General features: G+C 41.9%; 1 protein-coding gene across 15 annotated transcripts in view; it reads left to right on the top strand.

Annotated features, from left to right (window-relative positions):
- Positions 1–24,177, top strand: part of LOC132827667 (myosin-16) — a 289,190-nt gene that overhangs the window by 102,796 nt on the left and 162,217 nt on the right. For 10 of the 15 annotated variants that reach the window (XM_060844286.1, XM_060844285.1, XM_060844290.1 and 7 more), the window contains one exon: positions 6,003–6,224. The exons of 3 other annotated variants lie outside the window; for them this stretch is intronic. In XM_060844286.1, coding sequence (XP_060700269.1) covers positions 6,003–6,224 — 222 coding nt within the window. Of the gene's footprint in view, positions 1–6,002; positions 6,225–6,390; positions 6,513–6,554; positions 6,582–24,177 lie in introns of those variants that run through there. 2 more of the 15 variants (XM_060844301.1, XM_060844300.1) reach the window with 2 other exon arrangements.

Genomic DNA, 24,177 nt, shown 5'->3' with positions numbered 1-24,177 from the left:
ATGGAAGGATGCTTGTTGGACTGGAGACCTGAGACTAGTGGAGTGCCTCAGAGATCAGTGCTGAGTTCATTACTGTTTGTTATTTATATCAGTGATTTCGATGAGAATGTACAAGACCTAATTAGTAAGTTTGCTGATGACACTAAAACAGGCAGTATCATAGAATATAGAACATAGAACAATACAGCACAGAACAGGCCCTTCAGCCCATGATGTTGTGCCGACCATTGATCCTCATGTAAAGTAAACCTAATGTACGAACCCTCAAATTTCTCTGACCATGTGCATGCCCAGCAGTCTCTTAACTATCCCCAATGACCTCGCTTCCACAACTGCTGCTGGCAACGCATTCCATGCTCCCACAATTCTCTGCGTAAAAATCATGGACAGTGAGGAAGGTTCTCAGAAATTGCAGCAGGATCTTTATCAGTGGGGGAAGTGGGTTGAGAAATGGCAAATGGAGTTTAATATAAAGAAGAGTGAGGTCTCGCATTTTGGAAAGTCAAATCAAGGTAGGAGTTTCAGGGTGAATGGTAGGGCCTTAAGGAGTGTAGTGGAACAAAGGGACTTTGGTGATCAGATGCACAGTTCTCTGAAAGTGGAGTCACACAGGTAAACAGGGCAGTGAAGAAGGCTTTTGGTGTGCTGACCTTCATCAGTCAGGGCATTGAGTATCAAAAGTTGGAAAGTTATGTTGTAGTTATACAGGACATTGATGAGGCCACACTAAAGAGTATTGTGTTCAGTTTTGGTCACCTTATTACAGGAAGGATGCTATTAACCAGGACAGAGTGCAGAAGAAATTTACAAAGATGTTGCTTGGATTCAATGATCTGAATTATAAGGAGAGGTTGGACAAGTTAGGATTTCTTTCTTTAGAGCGTAGGACACTGAGGTAGGACCTTACAGAGGTGTATAAAGTCATGAGAGGCATGAATTGGGTGAATACACTCAGTCTTTTTCCCAGGGTTGGATAATCGAGGACGAGAGGGCATCACTTTAAGGTTAGAGGGGAAAGAATAAAAGGGAACATGAGGGACAACTGTGTTTACACAGAGGCTGGTATGCATATGGAATGAGCTGCCAGTGGAATTGATTGACGCGGGTACATTAACAACATTTAAAAGACATTTGGACAAATACATAGATAGGAAAGGATTAGAAAGATATGGACCAAGTGCAGGGAAATGGGATTAGCGTGGATAGACATTTTGGCCAGCATGTACCAGTTTGTGCAAAGGGCCATCTCTGTTTCAGAGGAGCCTATGACTCTATGACACTATGACACTTAAGTTTGATTTGATAATGCCCACCAAATCTTGCCTTTAAAGGTTCGCTTACCACTGTGAGTAACACCAACACTTTATCTCTACCAACAAAATTGTGAATTTTTAATTTCTTGTCTGCTTCCTCTTTCTTCACATAATGTGTTACTTTCAAATGCTGTCTAGCCAACTCAGCTGCTGTAGTTAATCATTCCCTAAAATTTGACACGTCGTCCTAATGTGTGAACTCTGAATCATCAATTTCTCCTTAATTAATTTTAGTGGTCCTCTCACCTCATGCCCAAAAACTATTTCAAATGGACAGAATTTAGTTGCTTCATTAGATGCATCCCTAATTGCAAAACAAACAAATAGAATTCCCTTATCCCAATCCTCTGCATACTCTTGACTATAAACCATCAACATTGTTTTTAGAAGTTTGATGCCACCCTTATAAAACTCCCTGCGATTCTGGATGGTGTGCATTGGATTTGGATTGATTTCTAAGCTATCCATAGCTTCCCTGAATAATTTTGATGTAAAACTTGACCCTTGATCTGATTGTATTTCAGTTGGCAGTCTGTATCTAGTAAAAAGAAGAGTAACTTGTATACAATCCTTTTATCCATGATATTGTGCAATGGAATGGCCTCTGGAAATTTAGGACATATATCCATTATGGCCAACACTGATTGATTCCCACTTTTTGTTTTAGGTAGAGATCCTATGCAATCAATTAAGACCTGTGTAGAATGCTCCTCACATGTAGGAATAAGTATTAAGGATGCTGGTTTTATTACTGCCTGAAGTTTTTCAATTAACTGACACGTGTGACATGTCTGGCAAAATTCAGCTATATCCTTATGCAGTCCAGGCCAATATAATGGTTTTGCATTTTGGCTTGAATTTTCCTTATTGCCAAATGACCTCCTACTGGTAATTCATGTGCTACCCATAACACCTCCTTTCTATAGCCGACCAGTAATACAACTTGATGAACCTCTGCCTATTTCTGTCTGAAAAGGTGATTGTCTCCATTTTCTCATCAAGACTTCCTTTTTAAGACAGTAACATTCTAGGATAAGCTCAAATTCTTCTTGTGTACTCTTTTTGATACAACTGTTTTAGTTTTTCCTCTTTGTTGTAATTCAGCTAATTTCACTGAACTAAAATTATCCACTTTGTCCTCCACCTGATTTTGTATTTTTTCTCAATCATCTGATCAAACATATTCTCTGATAATTGAACTTCAACTTGCTTATCTTTATACTTCAATTTCTCTTCTTGATTCCACCTGTGCTTTTGTGACCTTGTCACCACACAGTCAGGAAAAATACCAGGATATACCTTCTATAGTACCTCAGTTGCTTAATTTTCCACTGGTTTTTCTCCTATAGAAGGCACCACTCCCACCTGTGATCCAGCTATAAAATTACCAAGGATAAACTGCATTACCATAACTGAGAATTTCTCAATTACTCCTTCCACGGTTTCACCACTTTTCACTGGACTCTCCGACCTCACATTTTATAATGGAAGACTGCTTTTCTAACCATGAATTCCACATATTTTCACCTCTACTGGGCAGTACTCCTTCTGAATTACATAACTCCTCATCTCTCACCATCAAAGATTGACTTGCTCATATATCTCTAAAAGTCTTAATTTCTTTACTTGCTCTTCCTGGTGTATATGAGTAAACCTTATCCACGCAGGAAAATTATTTAAAGAGATCTGGCACTTTGTCCTCAACCAACCCTTGACATTCTTTTGCAGCCTTTTAGTTTCAGCTTCTTTCCATTGCCACTTCAACAAAATTCACTGGTGGATCCTGTTTTCCCACATCTGTCTTCCCACTACTGTTTTACACCACTAACACTGTGCGTTCATGTGGCCTACTTTAATACAGTGAAAACATCTGAGCTTTTTAACTTCTTTTTTCCCCTCATGAGTTTCCTTTCTACCCTGTGGTAGACTATCTTCAATGAGATCTCCTTTTCCCTTATTACCTGAGGATTTCTCTTTCCCCCAAATTCTATCCCTCACAGATTGAAATTGGAAGTTGGAAGCCAAACTCTAATTTATGACCTGCCATTTATGCTGCTAATCTTGCAGTCTCAACTCTCTGCTCTTCCACATAAGTTCTCATGACCTCAGAAAATGAATTTTTAAACTCCTCCAAAATAATGGCTTCTCCAAAAGTGTCATACATTTGATATATTTTCAATGCCTTTAACCACCTATCAAAACTACTTTGTTTGATCCTTTCAAACTCTATGTACATTTGACCAGGTTCCCTCCTTAGATTCCTAAAGCATTGTCTATAGGTTTCTGGTATTAGTTCATACACTTTTTCCACCTCATTATACTCCGCAGATATCTCCTCTGACTGTAAGGTATCTTACTAGCTCTATCTACCAACTTTGTTTGGATCAACATACCCACATGGTCACCAGCCATGTTATTTAACTACTTCCTCAAATGAAATGAAAACGATTTCTACATTGCTCCTCATTGAACTTTGGGAATACTTGGACATATTTAAACAGACCCTACCAGGCCTTTGCCTACGATGGGATTGCTCTCCATCACTATGCCCATTACAATTCCTAGTTTTCACCTCTACCTCCGCCATTTCAAGGTTGAGTTTTTGGTTCCGACCTCTGTAATTCCAAAGCTCTTTCTTTCTCCATTTTTTTTCTCTCTCTTTCTCCCTTTCTTTTGCTGGGGCCTTCCATTCTGTTCCTTCGTTTCTTCTGCTTTTAAACGTAATTCAAACTCTTTCATTTTCTTTTCTTGTTCAAGCTGCTTCATTTGCATTTGAACTTTAGCCATTTCCAATAATTCAAATGACGGCATTTCTGGTAATCGTAAATGTCGAGCTATTGTCACAATTCCCCTTCCCTTTTTACATGGGCAAAAGCAACCCCCAACTCCAGCCGATTTGCCAATTCCAAAATCTCTGCCTTGCTGACAGAAAAACTCCCAAAGTGACTTAGTCCAGCCCCGGAAAACTCTTAGTGACTGAAAGAGCTATTATTACACATGGCACACCTGATTTAAGCCAGCCGAATTCAACATCTGAAAGAGAACACCAACACTCACTGCCTTCGAGTCCATTAATTCTCAACACAACTTGAAATTAGACAAATTTAACCTGACAAGAGCCCCCAGTTTGTTATGGACCAGATCAAACTCCTCAAAATATATTCAGAAGATAGTCTAGACCCTAATTTTGTCTTATTTTAAAAGTAAATGTAAGGCGTTGTGTTCCGGATGCAATTTGATTGGTCAAAGCACCAGGCTTGAAAAAAAATGCATTATATACACTCTAATTAAATTACAGACAAAATAAAAAGAATTGACTTCACCCTATCGAAATGTTTAACAAAATATATATTAACTACTACAAATTAAATGTTTCAATATAGTAACATTCCATAAACACACCCTTGACAAAGTCAAATTTTGTAAAATTAATTGTCTCACATGCAATTCTAGCAGCAGGAAGAACACCGCAGCTTTTAGCAGTAACAAAGATAGGAAAAGCGGCTTCCACATCCAGCTTCAAGACCCCAGCAACTACTACTGAATGCTAAACCTAAAAACAATCCTGGTTCTGTAGGAGCTTTGCTTCTATTGTTCCAACTTAAAGAAAGACCCAAAGTCTCTCCAACAGTTCATTGGCTTTGGAGCCGACTACTCTGCATCTCTCTCTCAATTTCACAAAACAATACATCACTTGAAGCCACAGTATTGTCACATCAGGTTTGGATGACAGATTTCCTTCCCTAAAGGATACTTCTGCACTACAATTTTTTTTAAATGACAATTGATGTTTTTATACTAATCATTGCAAGAGTCTAGCTTTATTGAGTGAATTTAAATTCCACATCTGTTGTGGGATTTGAACTTACATCCCCAGAGAATTCCCCTGACTTACTGGTCCAGTGATATCACCGTTTCTCGGTGATTAAGGAGTGCAAGGTTGAACAGCAGTAATTGATTTTATTTTACAAAGAGGACCAGGTGGCAGGAGGAGCACATTAGAAGTCAAATGCCATCCTAATTTTTTTGACAAAATATTCATTTTTTTTACAAAATATTAAAATGGTTACTGTATTTGAAAGAAGATGGATTTCCATTTATGTTTGACAGGTAATAAACCTCTGTTCGTTTGGCAATTTGCCAGTTTTTCAGAGCGAGACAGAAAGAAAAATGGTACATAACTAGTATTAGATGTACAGGCATATTTGCAAAAAAGCTGTGCACTTGGATTTCACTGTACGTTTGTCTGGGTATTTAATGTCCTTTAAAAAGCAGCGTGCAGCTGTTGTCAATGTTTGTCTATCCGTGTAGACAGTGGGAAGATCTCCTTGCAGAGTGGACACAATCCTTTGCTGCACTGTTGAGCTATAGGTGGGAAAGGCTGATAGTGCAGAAGAAGATGGGAGTTCTGATTTTCCTTCCGAAAAGGAGCCGTTCGGTGTGTTGATGTTGTAACTAGATCTGTCAGTGCAAAATAAGAGGCTTGGCAGCTTAGCTTTCTGTGCACAGTCAACTCTCCTGTTCTGAATTGGAACCTGGTCTTCATTTATTGAGGAATGCTGACAGAGCTCTCTCTCTCTCGCACACACACAGCCCCCTGATTCTGTGCACACACACACACACACACAGACAATGCAGACTGTAAATCATCAGAGTCCTGCCCTGAACAGCTGCCAATCATCTTCACAGGAGAACCTCTCTGACATTGAGCAGCGCTGCACGCAGTTGCTGAAGGTGAAACTGCAGCTAGAGGCACAGGTCGCGGAGCTGAACGGGCGCCTGCTGGACCAGGAGATCTGCGCCGCTCAACTGGGCACCCAGAAATACAAGCTGGAGGCAGAGTGCTGCAGCCTCAAGGCGGACATTGAGGAGTTGGAGTCCACGCTCGCCAAAGTGGAGACGGACAAGCAGGTGGGTGGAAACCTGAGAAACGCGCAAAACTAATTGGGCCAAAAAAGGGAAGCGCCGTGTTGGGTTTAAACCTCTTGGATAATGCGTACAGGCAAATGGTTAGATAGCGTAGCGCATGTTAATCATTCAATCAGCAGCCCGGATAATTGCGTTCCTACTCCAATGCAGACATGAGCCTCTGCGGTGGGATGTGACAGTGCAATTTTGCACTTGAACCGAGTCATTTAGTGCTTGTGGAGTGGTTTCAATTCGGATTGAATCCGGGAAGCCTGTTTCTAATGGAAGTTGGTAGGATTTGCTTTTATTTTAAAGGACTTTAGAGCGAGCGTGTGTAGAGATTAGAGGATGCCTGAAGAGGTAAGCAATTAGCAGCAATCAGGGCTACAGCTTTGTGCCTTTGCGAAAAAGGACTAATGTCATCAGTCTTCTGATAACGCCAGGAGACCAACTCGGATAATTCTGTTTTCTTGAACAGTTTTAAAGACTGAATTTGCACTCGTCTGCAAAAAGGTGATTTGTTTCAATTGATGCCTAACCTTTCATTAAGTTGCTACCTAAGAGCAGTGCTTCATTAACTAGTCTACAAATTATTAACTCTTTTAGATCATTAGAGGCGCTTTAAAAAAAAACACGAATTAGCTAAACTTGTGTGACTGGAATGGACTGCAGAGAGGAACTGAGCACGGTGTGGATTTTGAGGAGTTGCTCAATGATGTAGATACCACAGGTCTTCTGCAGTGATCTTCAGAAAATGTTTTTTTTTTAAGAAAGTCTCCTTATTTTCCAATTTTGATTGTTGCTTTCTTCCTCCTGTTCCTTGCCATTTTCCCATGCTTGGCCCACACCAGCTGTATGTCAAACTCTCCAGCCATGCCCACTTCACCCATGTTGACAATCTTGGCTGATCCTTAGCTTTTCTCTCTCTCTCTCTTCTGTGCATTGCACATAACTCTCAACACCTGACCATCCCTGTACCTGAGAATGAGGGAGACCGTGTAGGCCCTGGAGGGAGTTACAGTTCCTTGATTTCATCACTACATCCTTCACAAGTGGGCAGTTGCACCACTGCACTCAATGGGCCTTTCCACAAGGGGTTTCAGGAGATAAAACTGGCAAAGGATCCTTCTCTGATTATTGTTTCTCCCCTTCGTCTGTGCTGTTGGGATGAGGTGTAACAACTCGATGGACACTGCAACTGACTTTAAGATATAGGATGCAATAAATCATGATAATTAGGGATGCGGTATTGTCACATTGATGTGACATTCCTGACGGTGCTAATAGAATTCATACATTGAGCAAAGTAGCTTTTTAAAGCATCTTGAATGCAAGAGATGCTCCAGCATGCAGCAGGATTTTCAACTTGGTATTTCTGTATTGACTCTCTCTATTAAATATAAATATCGGATTACAATCAATTAGAGAAAAGAGACTGTGTTCCTGGTTTGCACGACTGAATGGTGCGTTAGCACTCTGACTGTGAAGTTTTACACGCAAGCATGTTGCTAATCTTATTCAACATCAGGAGCTCGAAAGCAGCAAGGCTGCAGGATTCCCCCCTTCTGAACCCCAGGAGGTGAGTCTGTTTGTCCCATTCCAGTTGCTGTCTTGTCTACACTGAACCTGAAGCTGCTTTGATTCCTGTGAGTCAGCACTTCATTATCTTAATCAGCTGGGATTGGGAGTTCACTCTAGTCTTTTTGAAGTCCATTGAGTTAGACAGTTCTGCAGTACGTTTAAAGCAGCCAAAGTCATTTTGATTATGATCCTCCATAGGCAGCAGAGAGGAGTGACTTGCTCATCAGTATGAATCAAATTGAAGTGCCAAAATTGAAAGTGTAATGTGGTGTCTCAGCAGCCGGGGTCCTGTTCACAGAACCATCCCACTCCTAATGACAACAGACTGTGTTTCCTACATTAGACTAAATAATAATGAGAGACTGCATGGTACAATGTTAGTTTCTGTAGTTTCAAATTGAATCCATCTCCCATCAAAGTTTTTTTAAAAATTCCATTTCCACCATTCCTGAAGGATCCGCCTTATTTCCAGATTGTGTTCTGTGTGTAACGCTCAGGGACCAGCAGCAAGATGGACTGCTGACTGGGAAACATTCCTGGTGAAGGGCTTCTACTTGAAACATCGACACTCCTGCTCCTCAGATGCTGTCTGACAGACTGTGCTTTTCCAGCGCCACATGTCTGGACTCTGATCTCCAGCATCTGCAGTCCTCACTCTCTCCCTGCTGCCTGGGAATTAGTCAGCAAGCAGTCACAGGGGAAGCATGATATCTACAAGAGTGGACAATTCTAGTTCATGGAGGGGGTGGAGGCTTCATTGTCAATTTTTAGTTCCTGATTCCATCCTAATCTGCCATGTCCCCAGTATCGCCAAGACTTGGGCCAGGGGTTCACACTTTGGGTTGGGCCCTTGAGTCGAGGTGAAAGGGGTTGTGTGGCACTGTGTTGGGAGATGGCCAAGAAATGGGTAGTGGGCATCCCATGCAATGGACAGTGGACAAGCAGACCCTCAAAGCTGGAGGAGCCAATCAGAGACACTGTGACATGGGCGTTGTTTCCACCTGTGCTTCAGGTAGTGAGCTACCTGATAATGAAGGAGCAGTGCTCTGAAAGCTAGTGCTTCCAAATAAACCTGTTGGACTATAACCTGATGTTGTGTGATTTTATTTTTTAACTCAGGCAATGGAGAAAGAGGGTGTCTTCAGCCGTCTCTACAACTTTTGCATGTTAAAGGAACTACCCAGTGACTGTAGTGAGGATAGACCAGGTGACTTCTTATCAGTGTCCAAATAAAAACCTTTTCTCATTGCTCAAACTAGCTACTTGCCATTTGAGAGCAGTGGCCCATTCAGCACCGAGTGGTATCTCTGAAACTGGCACCAGGTGGATTGGGGGGGGTGGTGGGGGGTGCAGGACAGCATATCAACTGGTGCTGCAAAATTACCCGTCTCCCCATCAGCGTTCTCACCCCCATTTTGGGGCAAAATTTCTGGTCACTGACCCAGCAAAAACAGTCTCATCCATGCCCATTGGAGCCGAGTACCCAGCCAGCATTGAGTAATTTAGAAATGCATCCCTTGACCACACATAATAATCCTACAGATATTCCAAACCTTAATCCCAAATGATATTATTTAAAGGGGGGGGGGGGTGTGCAGATGCAGTCAAGAGGAATGCCAATATCTGCTCACTGGTTGACTGGAGAGAAATTCTGGAATGTGACATGTATACCTATTCAGGGAAACCTCAAATGGAAAGACTCAAAAGGAAGAAATAATGAGACCAATTCCGCTTCCCCCCGCCCCCCCCCCCCCCAACCACCACCACCACCTCCCACCCCCCCCTCAGCAGGGCACTGCTTCCTGCTGATTTTTTTTTTCCCTTCCGAGGTTAAGGCTAAGTTTCAATCCCAGTCTGTCTGTTAGTGGCCTGATGTCCCAGCATGTGGGCTAGAGTGCTGTGAGGGTCATACTGGTCACAGGCATTAATCACACCTGTAGTGCAGGTGAAGGAAGGGAGCATGCACGTTCTCACTTTGAGTGCTGCCAGCTAGCTACTGTTGAAAGAAAACAAGACAAAAGAATTTCAGTCAAACTGCAAATCAGCCAAAGATCTCAAAACTGACTGCTTAACCATATGTTTTCCACTATCCACTTGAAAACTGATTCATAATTTCTAACTTACTTTTCTTCCTATGCTAAGTGATTCTGTGTTGCATTTTCTTTTTTTTTAGTAACTAATAGATTTCATTCTTCTGTGAAACCTAGTTAACTGACTCATTTTAAAACCTAAATTTTTTGGGAGAAATATATCCACAAGGAGAATGCTTGCTTCTTAAATTCAGCTTCTTGTGACCAACTAGAACGTTGGGGGCAGCAGTGGACACAGATCTTGGTGAATGAATGACCAAGAGGAGCCAGTTCACAACCTCCTCATTCCAGAACTTAAAGTTTTGTGTTTATACTTTACAAAATAACCAATTGGAAACTTGTCCAGGTCTTGGATGTAGCAAGAGGAAACTAGTATTAGATTCTGCATTAGGAGAAGTGGATTTGTAGTGAATACACAACGTTTGCCTGGGATTCTGATGCACCTGCCACTTTGGATGGGTGCCGTCTGCCTCTTGTCAGTTCAACATTAAGTAATAGATACCACATGCAAAGAAATAGAAATCTGGTACCACTCCAATGGTCTACAATTTGACACACGTGAGGTACTAAGGCAGCGCTGGTTCCATTCTTATCGGTCTCACTACATCCAGATCTTCACTTGCAATAATGTCTCATCTTTGTTCTTGCACCAGTGTGTCCCTGTTTTTATTTATGGGATGTGAGTGTTGCTAGCTAGATCATTAAGTATTGCCAGTCCCTAATTGCCCTGTAGTTGGTGGTGATGGCCTGACTTCTTGAGTCTTGCTGTGAAGGGACACCCACAGTGAGGTCAGGAAGGGAACTCTGGTATTTTGACTGACTACCGATATAATTCCAAGTAAGGAAGATTAGCAGCTTGAAGGGGAACCTGCAGGGTGAGGTATGCCCGTCCATGTATCTGCTACCGTTATCCTTCAGGGTGATAGTGAGCACCAGTTTGGAAGGTGCTGGTGAGGTGCTGCAGTGCATCTTGTGGATGGTATGCGCTGTTGCCACAGTATGTCAGTGCAGATGGGACTGAATGCTATGTTGGTGGGTAGGCTGTCAATCTAAGGCGCTGCTTTATCCTGCTTCTAAAGTGTTGGGGGAGCTGCATTCACCCAGGCAAAATAAGGAGCATTCCATCACACAATTGATTGGTGCCTTATAGATGGTGGACACGCTTTACGGAGTCAGCTGGTGAGTTACTTGCTGCAGAATTCCCAGCGTAGGACCTGCTGTTTGTAGCTTCGTTTGGCTGATCCAGATCAGTTTCTGATCCATTCTACTTGCAGTTTAAGATGGGCCCCTGGTCATACTCACGCCATCACAAATATTGCTGATTTCCATCTCCATTAGCTTGCCCAACTTCACCTCTGTCTCAGCACATCTGCTGCTGAAAACCTCATCCAAGACTTTATAGCCACTGGACTTGACTATTCCAGTGCATGCTTGGTGCTCTTGGAAGTCTGTTGTATTCTCAATAAACTGAAAATCATACAAAACTCTACTTTTTGCCATCTTAATTCTCTCCAGTTGCCATTCAACTATTGCCCTTTGTTTGACAGACAACTCAGCAAGCAGTGGTACAAAAGTTCTGAACCGCATTTTCAAATCCATCCCTGGTCTCTATCTCTGTAACCTCGTCAGGTCCTCAACCCTCTGAGATATTGCTGTTCATCTAAACTTCGGCGTCATGGTCTTTAGTGGCCCCATGATAGCTGGTTGTGCCTTTCATTGTTGAAGTGCCAACCTCTGGAATCGCCTCCCTGTACTTCAGCTCACTTACTTTTCTCTTTAAAGATACAGATTAAAATCACTTTTTTTTAATCAAGCATTTGATCAGCTCCCTGATATCTCTTCATGTGACTTATACCATGTTCTATTTTGTAATGCTCTAGTGAAACACCTTCAGATATTTAATTGTGTTTAAAGGTGCTATATAGCCATTAGTTGTTGTTGACAATCAACCCTCTTTTCTTTCTTGAGTTCAGAGGCTAACTGTACTTGTTTAGAATTAAAGTAGCACCTTGGTGCTTGATGAGTCCATTCCCCACCAAATGTGCGATGCTAAAGCAAGGATGTCTGCCCACTTAGGTGGGTGTAAAAGATCCTGTGATCTTATTTTAAAAAAGAGCAGTGGAATGTCCACATTGTTCTTGTCAATATTTATCCCTTAACCACCACCAGAGAGGCAGATGAGGTGGATGTTATCACAGTGCTGTTTGCAAGTGTTCACTCTTATGCACTGGACAGAAAGAGCATTGATAGTCATAAAGTGCTTTCAGACATCCAGAAGCAGCAAGAGGTGCTACATAAATGTAAGTTGTTTGTTTTAACCAAATTACATTGATAGGAGGAGACTGGTTGGAATCAGTTGTAGGGAACAAGTGTTACCTTTGCAGTGAATTTGTTATGGGTCAAACTTGGATAAACCGAAACTTTGTGTGTGGTGAAATTGTCAGCCATTATCACTGACAGAAAAGAGAATGTAGAGGTGAGGTTAAAATCTGATTACCATGATCTTATTAAATGCTAGAGCAGGCTCAAAGGGCTGAGTGGCCTGCACTAGTTGGCTGTGATGAGCTGAAGTTGCAGACTGGTAACCTAGGGTGAGCTGAACTTGGTTCACTCTTGTCATGTGACCATGCTAAACAAACAGTGGAGTTTGGTCTCACTGCAGACCAGCCTGCAGTGACAGGCCTGGAGACTCATCACAGACAATTATGCAGCAAGAGACCATTCTAATGTGGCTAAAACCAGACTGTTCTACCATTTTTCACCAGTTCGCTCTTTAATATTTGAATCATAGAATCCCGATAGTGTGGAAACAGGCCATTCAGCCCATTAAATCCACGTTGCACTCCCCGCCACCACCACCATCCCTGTAACTACCATGGCTAATCCACTTATACTGCACATTTTTGGACTGAGAGGAAACTCACGCAGACATGGGGAGAATGTCTGCATCTCTCTGGAGTTTATACAGTTGTCCAAGTGCAGAATTGAACCTGGGTCTCTGGCGCTAACCACTGTTCCACCACGCAACACCTAAGATTGAAGATGAAATGTGCATTGGTGGAACAAAAAAGCAAAGAACCTAGCACTCCAGGGACTATGCCAAAATAGATGGCATCGAAAAGTTATCACTACTTGCGAAAGACACATCCAAAAAGCCATGTTGCTTTACAAATGTCAAGATTCTACTTGCATGTAACAAATTGCTAGATTACATGGCATTTTTTTTTGAAGCATAGAACATGAAAGTGAGCAAGGGAGGATTATTAGCCTGACCTGATGAATGCTCATCTGCTGACTTCCTTCGCTAAAGCCTCAGGCACACTGTGGAATTTAACAGAGGCAACACGGAAACTTGGCTGCATGGCTAACCCCTTCAGTGATAGCACAGTATGTAGGAAAAGGACGCTAAGCTTTTCCAGAGCTAACTCCCAATGTTTTGTCTGTCTTTTACTGTACAAGATCAGGCAACTGTAAGGAGCAGGAGAATTGACGTTTCAGACCTAAGCCCTTAGAGAAACTTCGATTCTCCTGCTCCTTGGATGCTGCCTGACCTGCTGCGCTTTTCCAGCAACACATTTCTCAGCTCTGATCTCCAGCATCTGCAGTCCTCATTTTCTCCCAGGTAACTGTAAGGTGTGGACAAATTGAAAAATAATGACATTTCGACATTGATTGTTTCAAAGTTTTAATTTTGTTTTTGACGGTGCATTTTATAGGCAAGTCAAGTTACATAGGGTTTTCTCTGTTAACTTGATGGTGTGTTTAACAGGAAATTGTCGATGGGTCCCCTGCAATTCAGTTTATCACAACCTGGCAAATTCTTCTATGTATTTCTGTGCTGACCTGTCCTTCCAAATTTCCCTCTGCCAAACACCTTGGAAAAGAAACAGGTGTATTGTATTGGTTACTGTTTGATTTTCTTCTTGTGCTTTTCCAATGAAATTAGATGAACCACCTCAACATCTGATAATTGTCAGGAGTGTCTAAATAAAATAAACGTGGGTCAGCTTCCTCTCCATTCTTAACTGTCACAAAACCACAAGACTAAACAGCATTTTTGAGTAGTCCATAATCTTTTAATTCAGACCTTTTGATAATTTTTATCATAGTTACACGCAGCTAGGTAAATCTCCATCAGCGCACCACTTATACTGTTGAAAGTACCTTTGTCTTTATGGTATTACAGTTTAAACAGGTGGGAGGCAGTAGTGTAGTGGCCGTTTCATTGGTCTTGTGATCCAAAATCCAAGGCTGATGTTTCGGGAACGTTTCTTCAGTTTGTAATATGGCAGCGAGTGACGTTTGAATATAAAATTTTGGAATTAAAAAATGTGGGTTAAAAAAAATCCGTCAGTTCACCGGCAAGGGGGAGACAATGTCCAAGTGGTATCATTGCTGGACTGATAATCCAGAGACCCAGAAAATGTTCTGGGGACCTTGGTTTGAATCGTGCCAAGACAGTAGGTGGAATTTGAATTCAAACTTTTTTTAAAAATCTGAATTAAGAGTCTAATGATGACCATGAATCCATTGTCAGAAAACTCCCTTTGGTTCACCAATGTCCATTTCGGGAAGGAAACTGTCATCCTTACCTGCTCAAGCTTACATGTAACTCCTGACCTAAAGTTGACTTTCAGTTAGGGATGGGCAATAAATGCTGGATTTGTTAGTGAGGATTTAAAAAAAAAATTCACCCTTTCTTGTGTGAAGTCAGCAAAACCAATTGTGCTTTGATTTTCTGCCATTTTGCATAGTTCTTAAGGAATTTTGCATGTCGTTGTGTTACTAGTGGTATTTAGGCTCCTCTAACACTGTTAGGTAAAACTAAACACCCATTAGTAATGTAAGAATAGCCATAGATTTCCTTTTTTATGTTGTGTCTGAAGAACGTTCAGTTCCCACGCAGTGAAGATGAAATAGTGATTGACAACTATCACGTGAGAAATAAAAACATAAATTGCTGGAGAAACTCAACAAGCCTGGCAACTTCTTTGAGGTGAGAGAGGGGGTCCAAGCTTATGTTTTAAGTCTGATATAATTCTGTGGAACTATTAGATCGGCTTTACTAGACTAGTTCATTTTGGTATTGCTAGTGTTGTTGCACCTGCAGAGATTCAGTAATAAGGCTGCTTCTTGCTTGACTTCTCTCAAATTTTGTCTGTGGAATATCCAATAGGAGAAATGGCCCAAGAAGTCTGGTGGGGAGGTTTCTGTGTTCGTTACTTGGATGGTCTGAGTGGTCCTGAGAGCACGCAGAAGAAAGGAATTACAAGACACACAAAGCGAAAAACTATTCCACCCAAGAAAGTCTTCAGATGCTGGAGTGGAATGGTTGTACAGCTTTTTTTTTGTTGACCAATTGTACAGATTGCTGGCGCCTACAATTTTACTCCTGCTGTCAATGTGATACAAAATTTAACTGACTACTTATTGAGTAGAGGCCGCACACCTTTACAGAGGAGAAATCATGCCTGATAAATTTATGAGAATTTTTAAGGAGGTAACAAACAGAATAGACAACAGGGAAACAGTGGATTTAATATATTTAGATTTTCAGAAGGCATTCGGTAAGGTTCCACATGTTAGGCTACTTAATAAGATACAAACCCATGGTGTTGGAGGTCATATGTTAGCATGGATAGAGAGTTGGGTTGCTAATAGAAAACAGAGTTGGGATAATGGAGATATTTACAGGATGGTAACTAGTTGAGTGTCACATGGATCAGTGCTGGGGCCACAATTATTCACAGTACATGCCAATAACTTGGAAGATGAAAATGAATGTACTATAGTCAAGTTTGCAGATGGTATAAAAAAATAAATGGGAAGGCAAATGGTGTGGATGACAGTCTGCCAAGGGATATTGATCGGTTAAGCAAGTGGGCAAAAACTAGACATATGGAATATAATTTGGGAAATGTGTAGTTAAGCTCTTTTGGCAGGAAGAATAAAGGAATTGAATCATGTTCGCGTTGAGAAACACTTTAGAAAGTTACAGGCAAAGAGATTTGGGACTGTGTTTATGCATGAATCTCAAAAAGCATTGAAGTTCAGGTATTGGGGAGGACAAATGGAACTTTGGTCTCTATTTCAAAGGGACTGGATTATAAAAGTTTGGAAATTTAGCTAAAATTGTACAAAGAACTGGTCAGGATCATAGCTGAAAGAAAGTGAGCACTAAGATGCTGGAGATCAGGGTTGAAGATGAAGGACTTATGCTCAATGTTGATTCTCCTGCTACTCGGATGCTGCCTGACCAGCTGTGCTTTTCTAGATCACAGCTGGAAAATGGTGAACAGTTTTGGTTCCTTTTGTTAAAGGAAAGATTTGCTGGTATGAGTGGAAGTTCAGAGAAGGTTCACTTGGCTGATCCCAGATATTGAGAGAGATTGGACCTGTACTCATTGAAATCTCAAAGAATGAGAGGTGACTTTGTTGAAACAAACAAGATTTTTAAGAGACTTAATGTGGAGAGGTTGTTTCTCTCTTATGGGAGAGTGTTGGACTCGAGGGCATAATCTGAAGAAGGAGTCACAGATTTAAGACAGAAAAGAGGAGGAATTAAACACTGAAGGTTGTACATTTGTCAAACATGTTGAGGATGGATTGTCCAGTACCTTCAAAGCTGAGATAAGCATGGACTTTTAACCAGTAAAGGAACTAATAATATATTATCTGATCAGCCATTATCTCATTGAATGGTGAGCAGACTCAATGGGCTGAATGGCCTCCGTCTGCTCCTATGTCATACAACCTTACGATGACTGGCACAGATATATTCTTCTTCTCTGTTCAAGGAACTGATGTCTGATAAAGGGAATCAGCCAGGGTTCTGCGTCCTGCTTACTAGTCAGTGGCTTTGGTCAAAATGTGTGTATAGGGAGAGGAGGAGACTGGGCAGTGGGTAACAGCTGCAGATTTAGTGTGGAGTCAATGAGGAGAACTCTTGGTCAGTAGTGGTCTACTCCTGAAAGTAAATTTTGTGAAGCATAGATCCGAAGCCAATCTTTACATACGCTTTAGTTACATGACTACGTGGATTAATTAAAAACCACCTCATCCACTGACCACAGTTTCAGTCTGTTTCACCTTGTGGGGGAAAACAAGTGAGTGCTCACCATCTGCATGCTATCAAATGTAGTTAATATACAATTAGCAAGACGTAGAGCTTTATTTTGATGGCAGCCTTGGAGAACCTGTTAAAGGTTGCTGTTTTTTTTTCTGTCGTGTGCAGATGTATTACAGTGGCAATCATGCAGAGGAGTTCTGACCAGTCTCTGTTCTCACCAGTATTGCAGCATAAAAATGGGTGCTAGCCAAATGAATTTCTTGGAGACCTGCTATTTCTTCAATCTGCACTTTTCCCCACATTATAGAATATTTGATTCTCTGTAGAGACCCTGAGGACATGGGCTCAGAGGTGGTGCTATGATAACTTCCTCTGCCCTTTTGTTTCTTGACTTTTGTCGTACCTTCTGCTATTCTGAGGGTTAAAATGAGCATTCAGCTTAAAGTCAGTATAAGATAATGTGAAACCAGAGCTTCTAGACACTTTGAGCCATTATCAGTGTAAATGGGTACAAGCCCACTCCTATCTCAGTGTGAATGGTTGGTACATCTTACAAATTACATTGTCAATGTGTGAAAGTGGAAAGAAAGATCTTGCATTTATGGAACATCTTTCACAATTACAGTGTCCCAATGGGCTTTACACTCAGCGAAACCGAAGCCTCATCACTGCTGTAACATAGGAAATGTAACTGCATCACACGGGAACGTGCACAAACAGCCATGTGGTGACAACTGGATAATCTAAATATCGATGAGGGCATCATAAGAATTCTCTACCTCTGTTTCACAAAATGCCATGGAATGTATTACATCCACATGAGTATGCAGATGTGGCCCTAGTCACTTTGATTTTTTTAATTAAAAACTGACACCTCTGACGCTGAACTCAATTGTCAGCATGCATTTTAAGTTCTTGCTGCTGGTTAGAAACAGCCATCTTTTTAAAAAGGAGGTGTCAGATATGGATGAAGTTTTGATGACAGAACACTCGATGAATCCTGTTGGCTTCATTCAGCCCCTGTCCAGTCTGCAGACATGTATCTGTACTTAGCTTCTCACCTCATGTGGTTCAGTCCTTATCGCTCTCAGCATTGCAATTAACACATGTCACAAAGGAACTCTGCAATCAATCTCACCTCATCACATGTCAAAGAAACAGCAGGCAAATCATTTGCACCACTTGCTCTAAACTTTATTTGGGCTTTGGGAGACTAGAACAAAACCATGCTTTTTATGAAGATATGAGCTATGAAGAAAATTCTGTCCACTTACTCTTAGTACATTGTGACTTTTATTAATGTGCAGTTTATCAACTGTGAAACAACTTTTTTTCAATGTAAACTTCAAGGGGACAAGTAGCTGAGGAATCTTTCAAGTGTTGCAGGTGATCTTTTGAGTTTTGTGGTGCATCCAGTTACTGTACCTCTAGGCTATGTGGATATGTAACTCATACACAAATCCTTTTGGATGCTACAGACATTGTTTCACTCCTGGTTCAGAAGGAATGTGGGTTTTCAGGTCATATGATAGTATTAGTTCAATAGAAAGCAGACCACATCTGAATCCTTACGGGAAGAAAAACAAATTTAAAGAGCAATGAGTAACATCTGTGCATCTTGCTTTTAACTGAATTCTTTTGGTGCCTTGCTTGAGGTAAACCACATCACAATCTAAATAATGCTGCTTCAGTGTCATTCTAAATGTAGACTGTGTAGTTGTATTATGGCTCCTTGTGTAATATTGCCATCCAGTTTGTGGACCTCTGTAACCCTTATCTAATTTAATGCGCTTTTTGTCTGCATCAAGCTCATAAATAATCCGATTTAACTTCAAAATGTCTGGGTCACATAAAGGTTGCATCATGTTTAATAAACTGAAGGAAAAATATTTTCTGTTTGGAATAACTGCTTGTGATTTTTCCCTTTCTTGGTGACTGTTTAGTTGCTGAGACTGAAAATGACACTTACTTCCGTTCCTATAAAAGGAAAAGGAATCTCCTGAAGTTATTCAGAACACTTCACAATTCTGCATTAAATTTTTTTTTGTGGAATGCAAGAAGTACTCAGCAAGTCAGTCAGCATCTGGAGGGAGGAAAATGTGTTAATACGTCAGGTCTGTGACCCTTCAGCACAACTGAGGAAAGTTACAGATGGAAGAGATTTTGTTAGTCTGAACAGTACCCTGGTAGAGGCATGATTTAGAGATGCCGGTGTTGGACTGGGGTGTACAAAGTTAAAAATCACACAACGCCAGGTTATAGTCCAACAGGTTTAATTGGAAAAACACCCATTGTTACAGCTAACCTGAGAATGCAACCTTTTTTAATAAAAAAAAGGTTTTGTGATTTACACGTGAAAGAAGCGAAACTATCATGGTATTCGATCAGATGAAAGACTCAACAGAGGTGATTTCAGTTACATCACACTGTAAATTTTTGCTATAAATTCTGTGTTTTAGAATTGTGTCCTCCACTATCACCTGATGAAGGAGCGTCACTCCGAAAGCTAGTGTGCTTCCAATTAAACCTGTTGAACTATAACCTGGTGTTGTGTGATTTTTAACTCTGGTGGAGGCAGGGAACGTAGTATTGGTTAGGTCTCTGTTAGGGCAGGAGATTGGATGGGTGTTCATTGATTTGCATATAGGAAGTGAGTGATGGCAGAGTTTGAGGCACATGTAACATCCTACATCTCTGGGCCAGGAGAATCAAGCTCAAATCCTGCCTGCTCCAGAGATGTGCAATGATATTACTGAACTGGATGATTAGACTATATCAATTGACCTCCTATTAAACCAGGGCACTTGCTTCTCAGCTGCTACTGCATCGCAGCAGGCAACCCACTTCCCTGGCCTGTGACACTGTTAGGTTTCACAACCTGCAGCTTGTCTAACGTGTTTTAAAGCTCACCACCTTCTAAGAGCAGCCTCCACTTGGTCCTCTGGCCTTAAGTATGTTCTGCCCGCTGTTGTTTTCACTCTTATGCATGCTAGCTCATGCTCGTTCTATCTCACGCGCTGCCTTTGTCGTCTTCCTCCTGCACAGTTTATCTTTATGCCACTTGTGTTCACGTTATGGTAATTCTTATGACTTGTTCATTCATTTGCTAAAGAAAGTAAAGAACTTAACAACATGCAGCAGACCTTGGAGCCTGAAGAGATTCTAGAACTCCATAGTCAAAAACCTGCTTTTGAAATGCAGTCTCTGTGTTCTGGGGTGTGATGTCCAATTTCTGTGCAGCAACCTCTCTCAAACAGCAATGTGATCTGATGTGGCCTTAACTCCCTTTTGTGACTTATTTATTGAAATAATATAACTTATCCTCCTTCCAAACTCCAGTGAGTATAGACCCAGCCATTCAACCTTTCCTCATAAAACAATCCCTTTTACCTCTGAAATTATACTCATGAACCTTCTCTGAACCAATGCAGGTATGCCCCTCCTGAGGTGTGGTGATTGTGATTATGTACAATACTCAGCAATGGCTTTACAGCTGCAGCAGGCCATCTTTACTAGTGTACTCCATTGCCTTGGCAGTGAAGGGCTGCACTTGTTCTAACTGATTCATGTACAAGGGCAGTTTGGTCCCTCTGTCAAACAATATTCAGCAGCCATTGTCCACTTAATGCTGTACACTGGTGGATTGAGAAGCTTCTGATTGACCATGTCTATTTATAATTCCTCCCTTCTCTAAAAGTGGTAGTACATCCAAGCAGTTCTTATATTTGAATATTACATGCTATGTGATCTTAAGTGCAAAGCTAATGTCCTTTTTTTGTCTCCACATTGGAGAGAGAGAATGCAAAAGGTTCAGGGAGCATCTATGGTCTGAATGCTCCAATCAACCCCACCTTCTAGTCGCCATCCATTTCAACTCCCCACTCCCTCCCATTCCCCTGATGACCTATCCATACTGGGCCACCTCCGCTGTCAACACAAGGCCCCACACAAAATGGAGGAAGAATGCCTTGTCTTCCACCTTGGGAATTTATGACCATTCAGCCTTAACATAGAATCGAAAAGTGTGCTGCTGGAAAAACACAGCAGGTCAGGAAGCATCCGAGGAGCAGGAGAGTTGACATTTTAGGCATAAGCCCTTCCAAAAAAAAAATTTACGTGGCTGCAGTAGAGGGTCTGCATCAGGATGTGGTTGAAGAGGAGATGACCTGGGTGGGTGCAGTGAGAAGGAGAGAGACTCATTGCGATCCTTGTGGAGGGAGGAGGAAAACGTCTTCAAGATGGGCATCTTCACAGTAAGGTTTTCAGCAACTAGGAGAAAGTGAGGACTGCAGATGTAGGAGAGTCAGAGTTGAAAAGTGTGGCACTGGAAACGCACAGCAGATCAGGCAGCATCCAAAGAGCAGGAGAGTTGACGTTTCGGGCATAAGCCTTGACGTAGAATTCACCAGCTTCCAAATCTCCCCACCTCCTCCCAGGCCCAACCCTTCCTCTCCATCCCACCCCACCTAACCTGACCCTAACTGTCCATCTTCTTTCCCACCTATCTGCTCCACTCCTCCCACTCACCAATCACAGCCACCACCTACCTATATCCACCTATCGCCATCCCACCCACCTTTTCCCCAGCTAACCCCCCATTTATTTTGCAGATCCCTTCCCCTCCGCTCATTCTGAAGAAAGGTTCCGACCTGAAACGTTAATTCCCTTCCTTCTCCGATGCTGCTGTGCCTTTGCCCCACCGATATCCGGCATCTGCAGTTCTCTCGATCTCCTGTCCTTTCTCCATCCACCACCCCTCAACAAACTCATTTCCAGCAGAGTTATTCAGACTCCTCTTCCCCATCCTGAATTCAGGAGCACTGAGGGCAACTGGGGAAGCCTTGCTTCCTTCCTTCTGCATGCCTGCCTAACTGAATGACGACTGAGGTCAGCAAGGACATAACCCTGAGCCTTTGTAGCCTGACTGCTGCTCGTCAAATCTGCCGAGCCATCGAGGGACTGCTTCTGAATAATTTATGCTCTGAATGTTCCGGAATGCAGTAAGTCGTTTTACTTGGGTTGCGTTTTACACAGCAGCTTCCCTGCCTGTGCTCAGTAACACATCGATTCGAGGCGATATGCCTGTAGTTTAAAACACCACAGGGAGACTGAACTGCGATTTGTCTAGCGTTAATGTCAGTAATGTTTTTCTTCAGTTGGACAAATTTCGTTTGCATTAAAGTGAAGGACGTTAGTTCTGGGAAAAAGGAGCAGTTTTTATTTTGGACATCCAGAATTAAGTGCTCCCTGTTCAGAAATAGCACAGATGGATGCCAAGTAAAGCTTCCTGTATTGCAGTCCAACAATTTACATTGGCGTGAAGAGATTGTGGCTTCTTTTCTCCTCGTTCTGTGAGGCAGCGTTCTAAATACCTGTCCCACTGAAGTGGCTAAAGCTCATGGCACCGCGTTGAAGGGAGACGAGCATTTTGCCGACTTCGTGTTCTGGTCCCAGTCAATGGTAACGCTGCAGAAGTCACATTTCAGAGTGAAGCCTAATTTGCTGCACTGTAATTTAGGGTGGCTTAGTGTTTAGCACTGCTGCCTCACAGCTCCAGAGACCCGGGTTCGATTCCACCCTCTGGCAATTGTCTGTCTGCATGGAATTCGCATGTTCTGTCTCGGCATGGGTTTCCTCTGGGTGCTCCGGTTTCCTTCCACAGTCCAAAGGTGTGAAGGTTAGGTGAATTGGCCATGGGAAATGCAGGGACAAAGTGAGAATGTGTCTGGGTCTGGGTGGGATGCAGTTGGAGGGCTGGCATAAATTTGATTGGCTGACTGAATAGGGATTATGTGGTTCTAATTTTTATTTTTGCTGTTTGGTTACCATGGTCAGCTGCTGAATATTTTCTCAGACACTGCCAATGTATTGTCTAATGAAAGAGCATCAACATTTATTAAACAGAAGAAAAATATGATATATAAGACAATTTGAAATGATATTACAAGCAAAGGTACAAAGCAACAATGACATCTTTTCCCAGCAATACCCTTTACAGACTTTCAATCTCAGTGAAATAACACTCCTATTTTCATTTTAAAATTTCTTACTTGCCTGACAAAATCGCAAGAATTTCTTCACATTCACAGATGTGTTTCTTTCTGTTGTGGTCTTTGAGACTTAAACTGAGAAAATTCAGTGAGGTAACCTCATTAAACTCTGAGGAAAAATAAAGCAAGGCATTCTCCAGCAACTTTGACTATTTTTGGATGAAGCTTCTGAACTGAACCACCTTCTGCCATCTGCCTCTGTTTATTGCTCTAAAGTCTCAATTTAGTGAATTTTAATATCACCTTTAAATAATAGCCAAATACTGCAAGTGCTGGAAATTTGAAATGAAGCCAGAAAGTGCTGATGAATTGCAACAACTCTGACAGCGTCTGTAGAGAAAGAAGCAAAGTTATTGCTCGGAGTCTAAAATGACCCTTTGTTGGAACTGGAGGGGTTTTAAAATGTGGGATAGAGGAACTGAGGGCATTCTTGGTAATATTGCAGATAAAACAAAGATAGGTGGAGGGGTGGGTAGTATTGAGGAGGCGGGGAGGCTGCAGACAGGTTAGGAGAGTGGACACAGAAGTGGCAAATAGAGTACAATCTGGGAAAGTGAGAGGTCTTGCACTTTGGTTGGAAGAATAGAGGCATGGACTGCTTTCCAAATGGGGAGAAAATTCAGAAATCTGAAGTATAAAGGGACTGTGGAGACCTAGTCCAGGTTTCTATAAAAGTAAACTTACAGGTTGATTCGGTAGTTAGGAGGCAAATACAATGTTGTCATTCATCTCGAGAGGACTAGAATATAAAAGCAGGGATGTACTTCTAAGGCTTTAGCCAGCTTTGGTTGGACCAAATTTAGAGTATTATGAGTAATGTTTGGCCCCATAACTGAGAAAGGATGTACTGGCTCTGGAGAGGGTCCAGAAGAGGTTCACAAGAATGACCCCAGGAATGAAAAGCTTAACATTTGAGGAACGTTTGAGGATTGTGGGTCTATACTCAATAGAGTTTCGAAGGAAAGGTGGCTCTGATTGAAGCTTCCAGAATATTGAACAACCTGGACAGAGTGGACTTTGGGAAGATGTTTCCATTGGCAGGAGAGACAGGGGACCCGAGGGCACAGCCTGAGAGTGAAGGGAGGACCCTTTAGAATGAAGATGAGAAACCTCTGAGAGTGGTGAATCTATAGAATTCATTGCCATGGAGGTCAGATCATTGAGTA

Source organism: Hemiscyllium ocellatum, chromosome 25 (assembly GCF_020745735.1).
Source record: "Hemiscyllium ocellatum isolate sHemOce1 chromosome 25, sHemOce1.pat.X.cur, whole genome shotgun sequence".
Classification (NCBI taxonomy): Eukaryota; Metazoa; Chordata; class Chondrichthyes; order Orectolobiformes; family Hemiscylliidae; genus Hemiscyllium; species Hemiscyllium ocellatum.
Note: the sequence above shows the minus strand (reverse complement) of the source record. Positions and strands in the feature narration are given on the sequence as shown.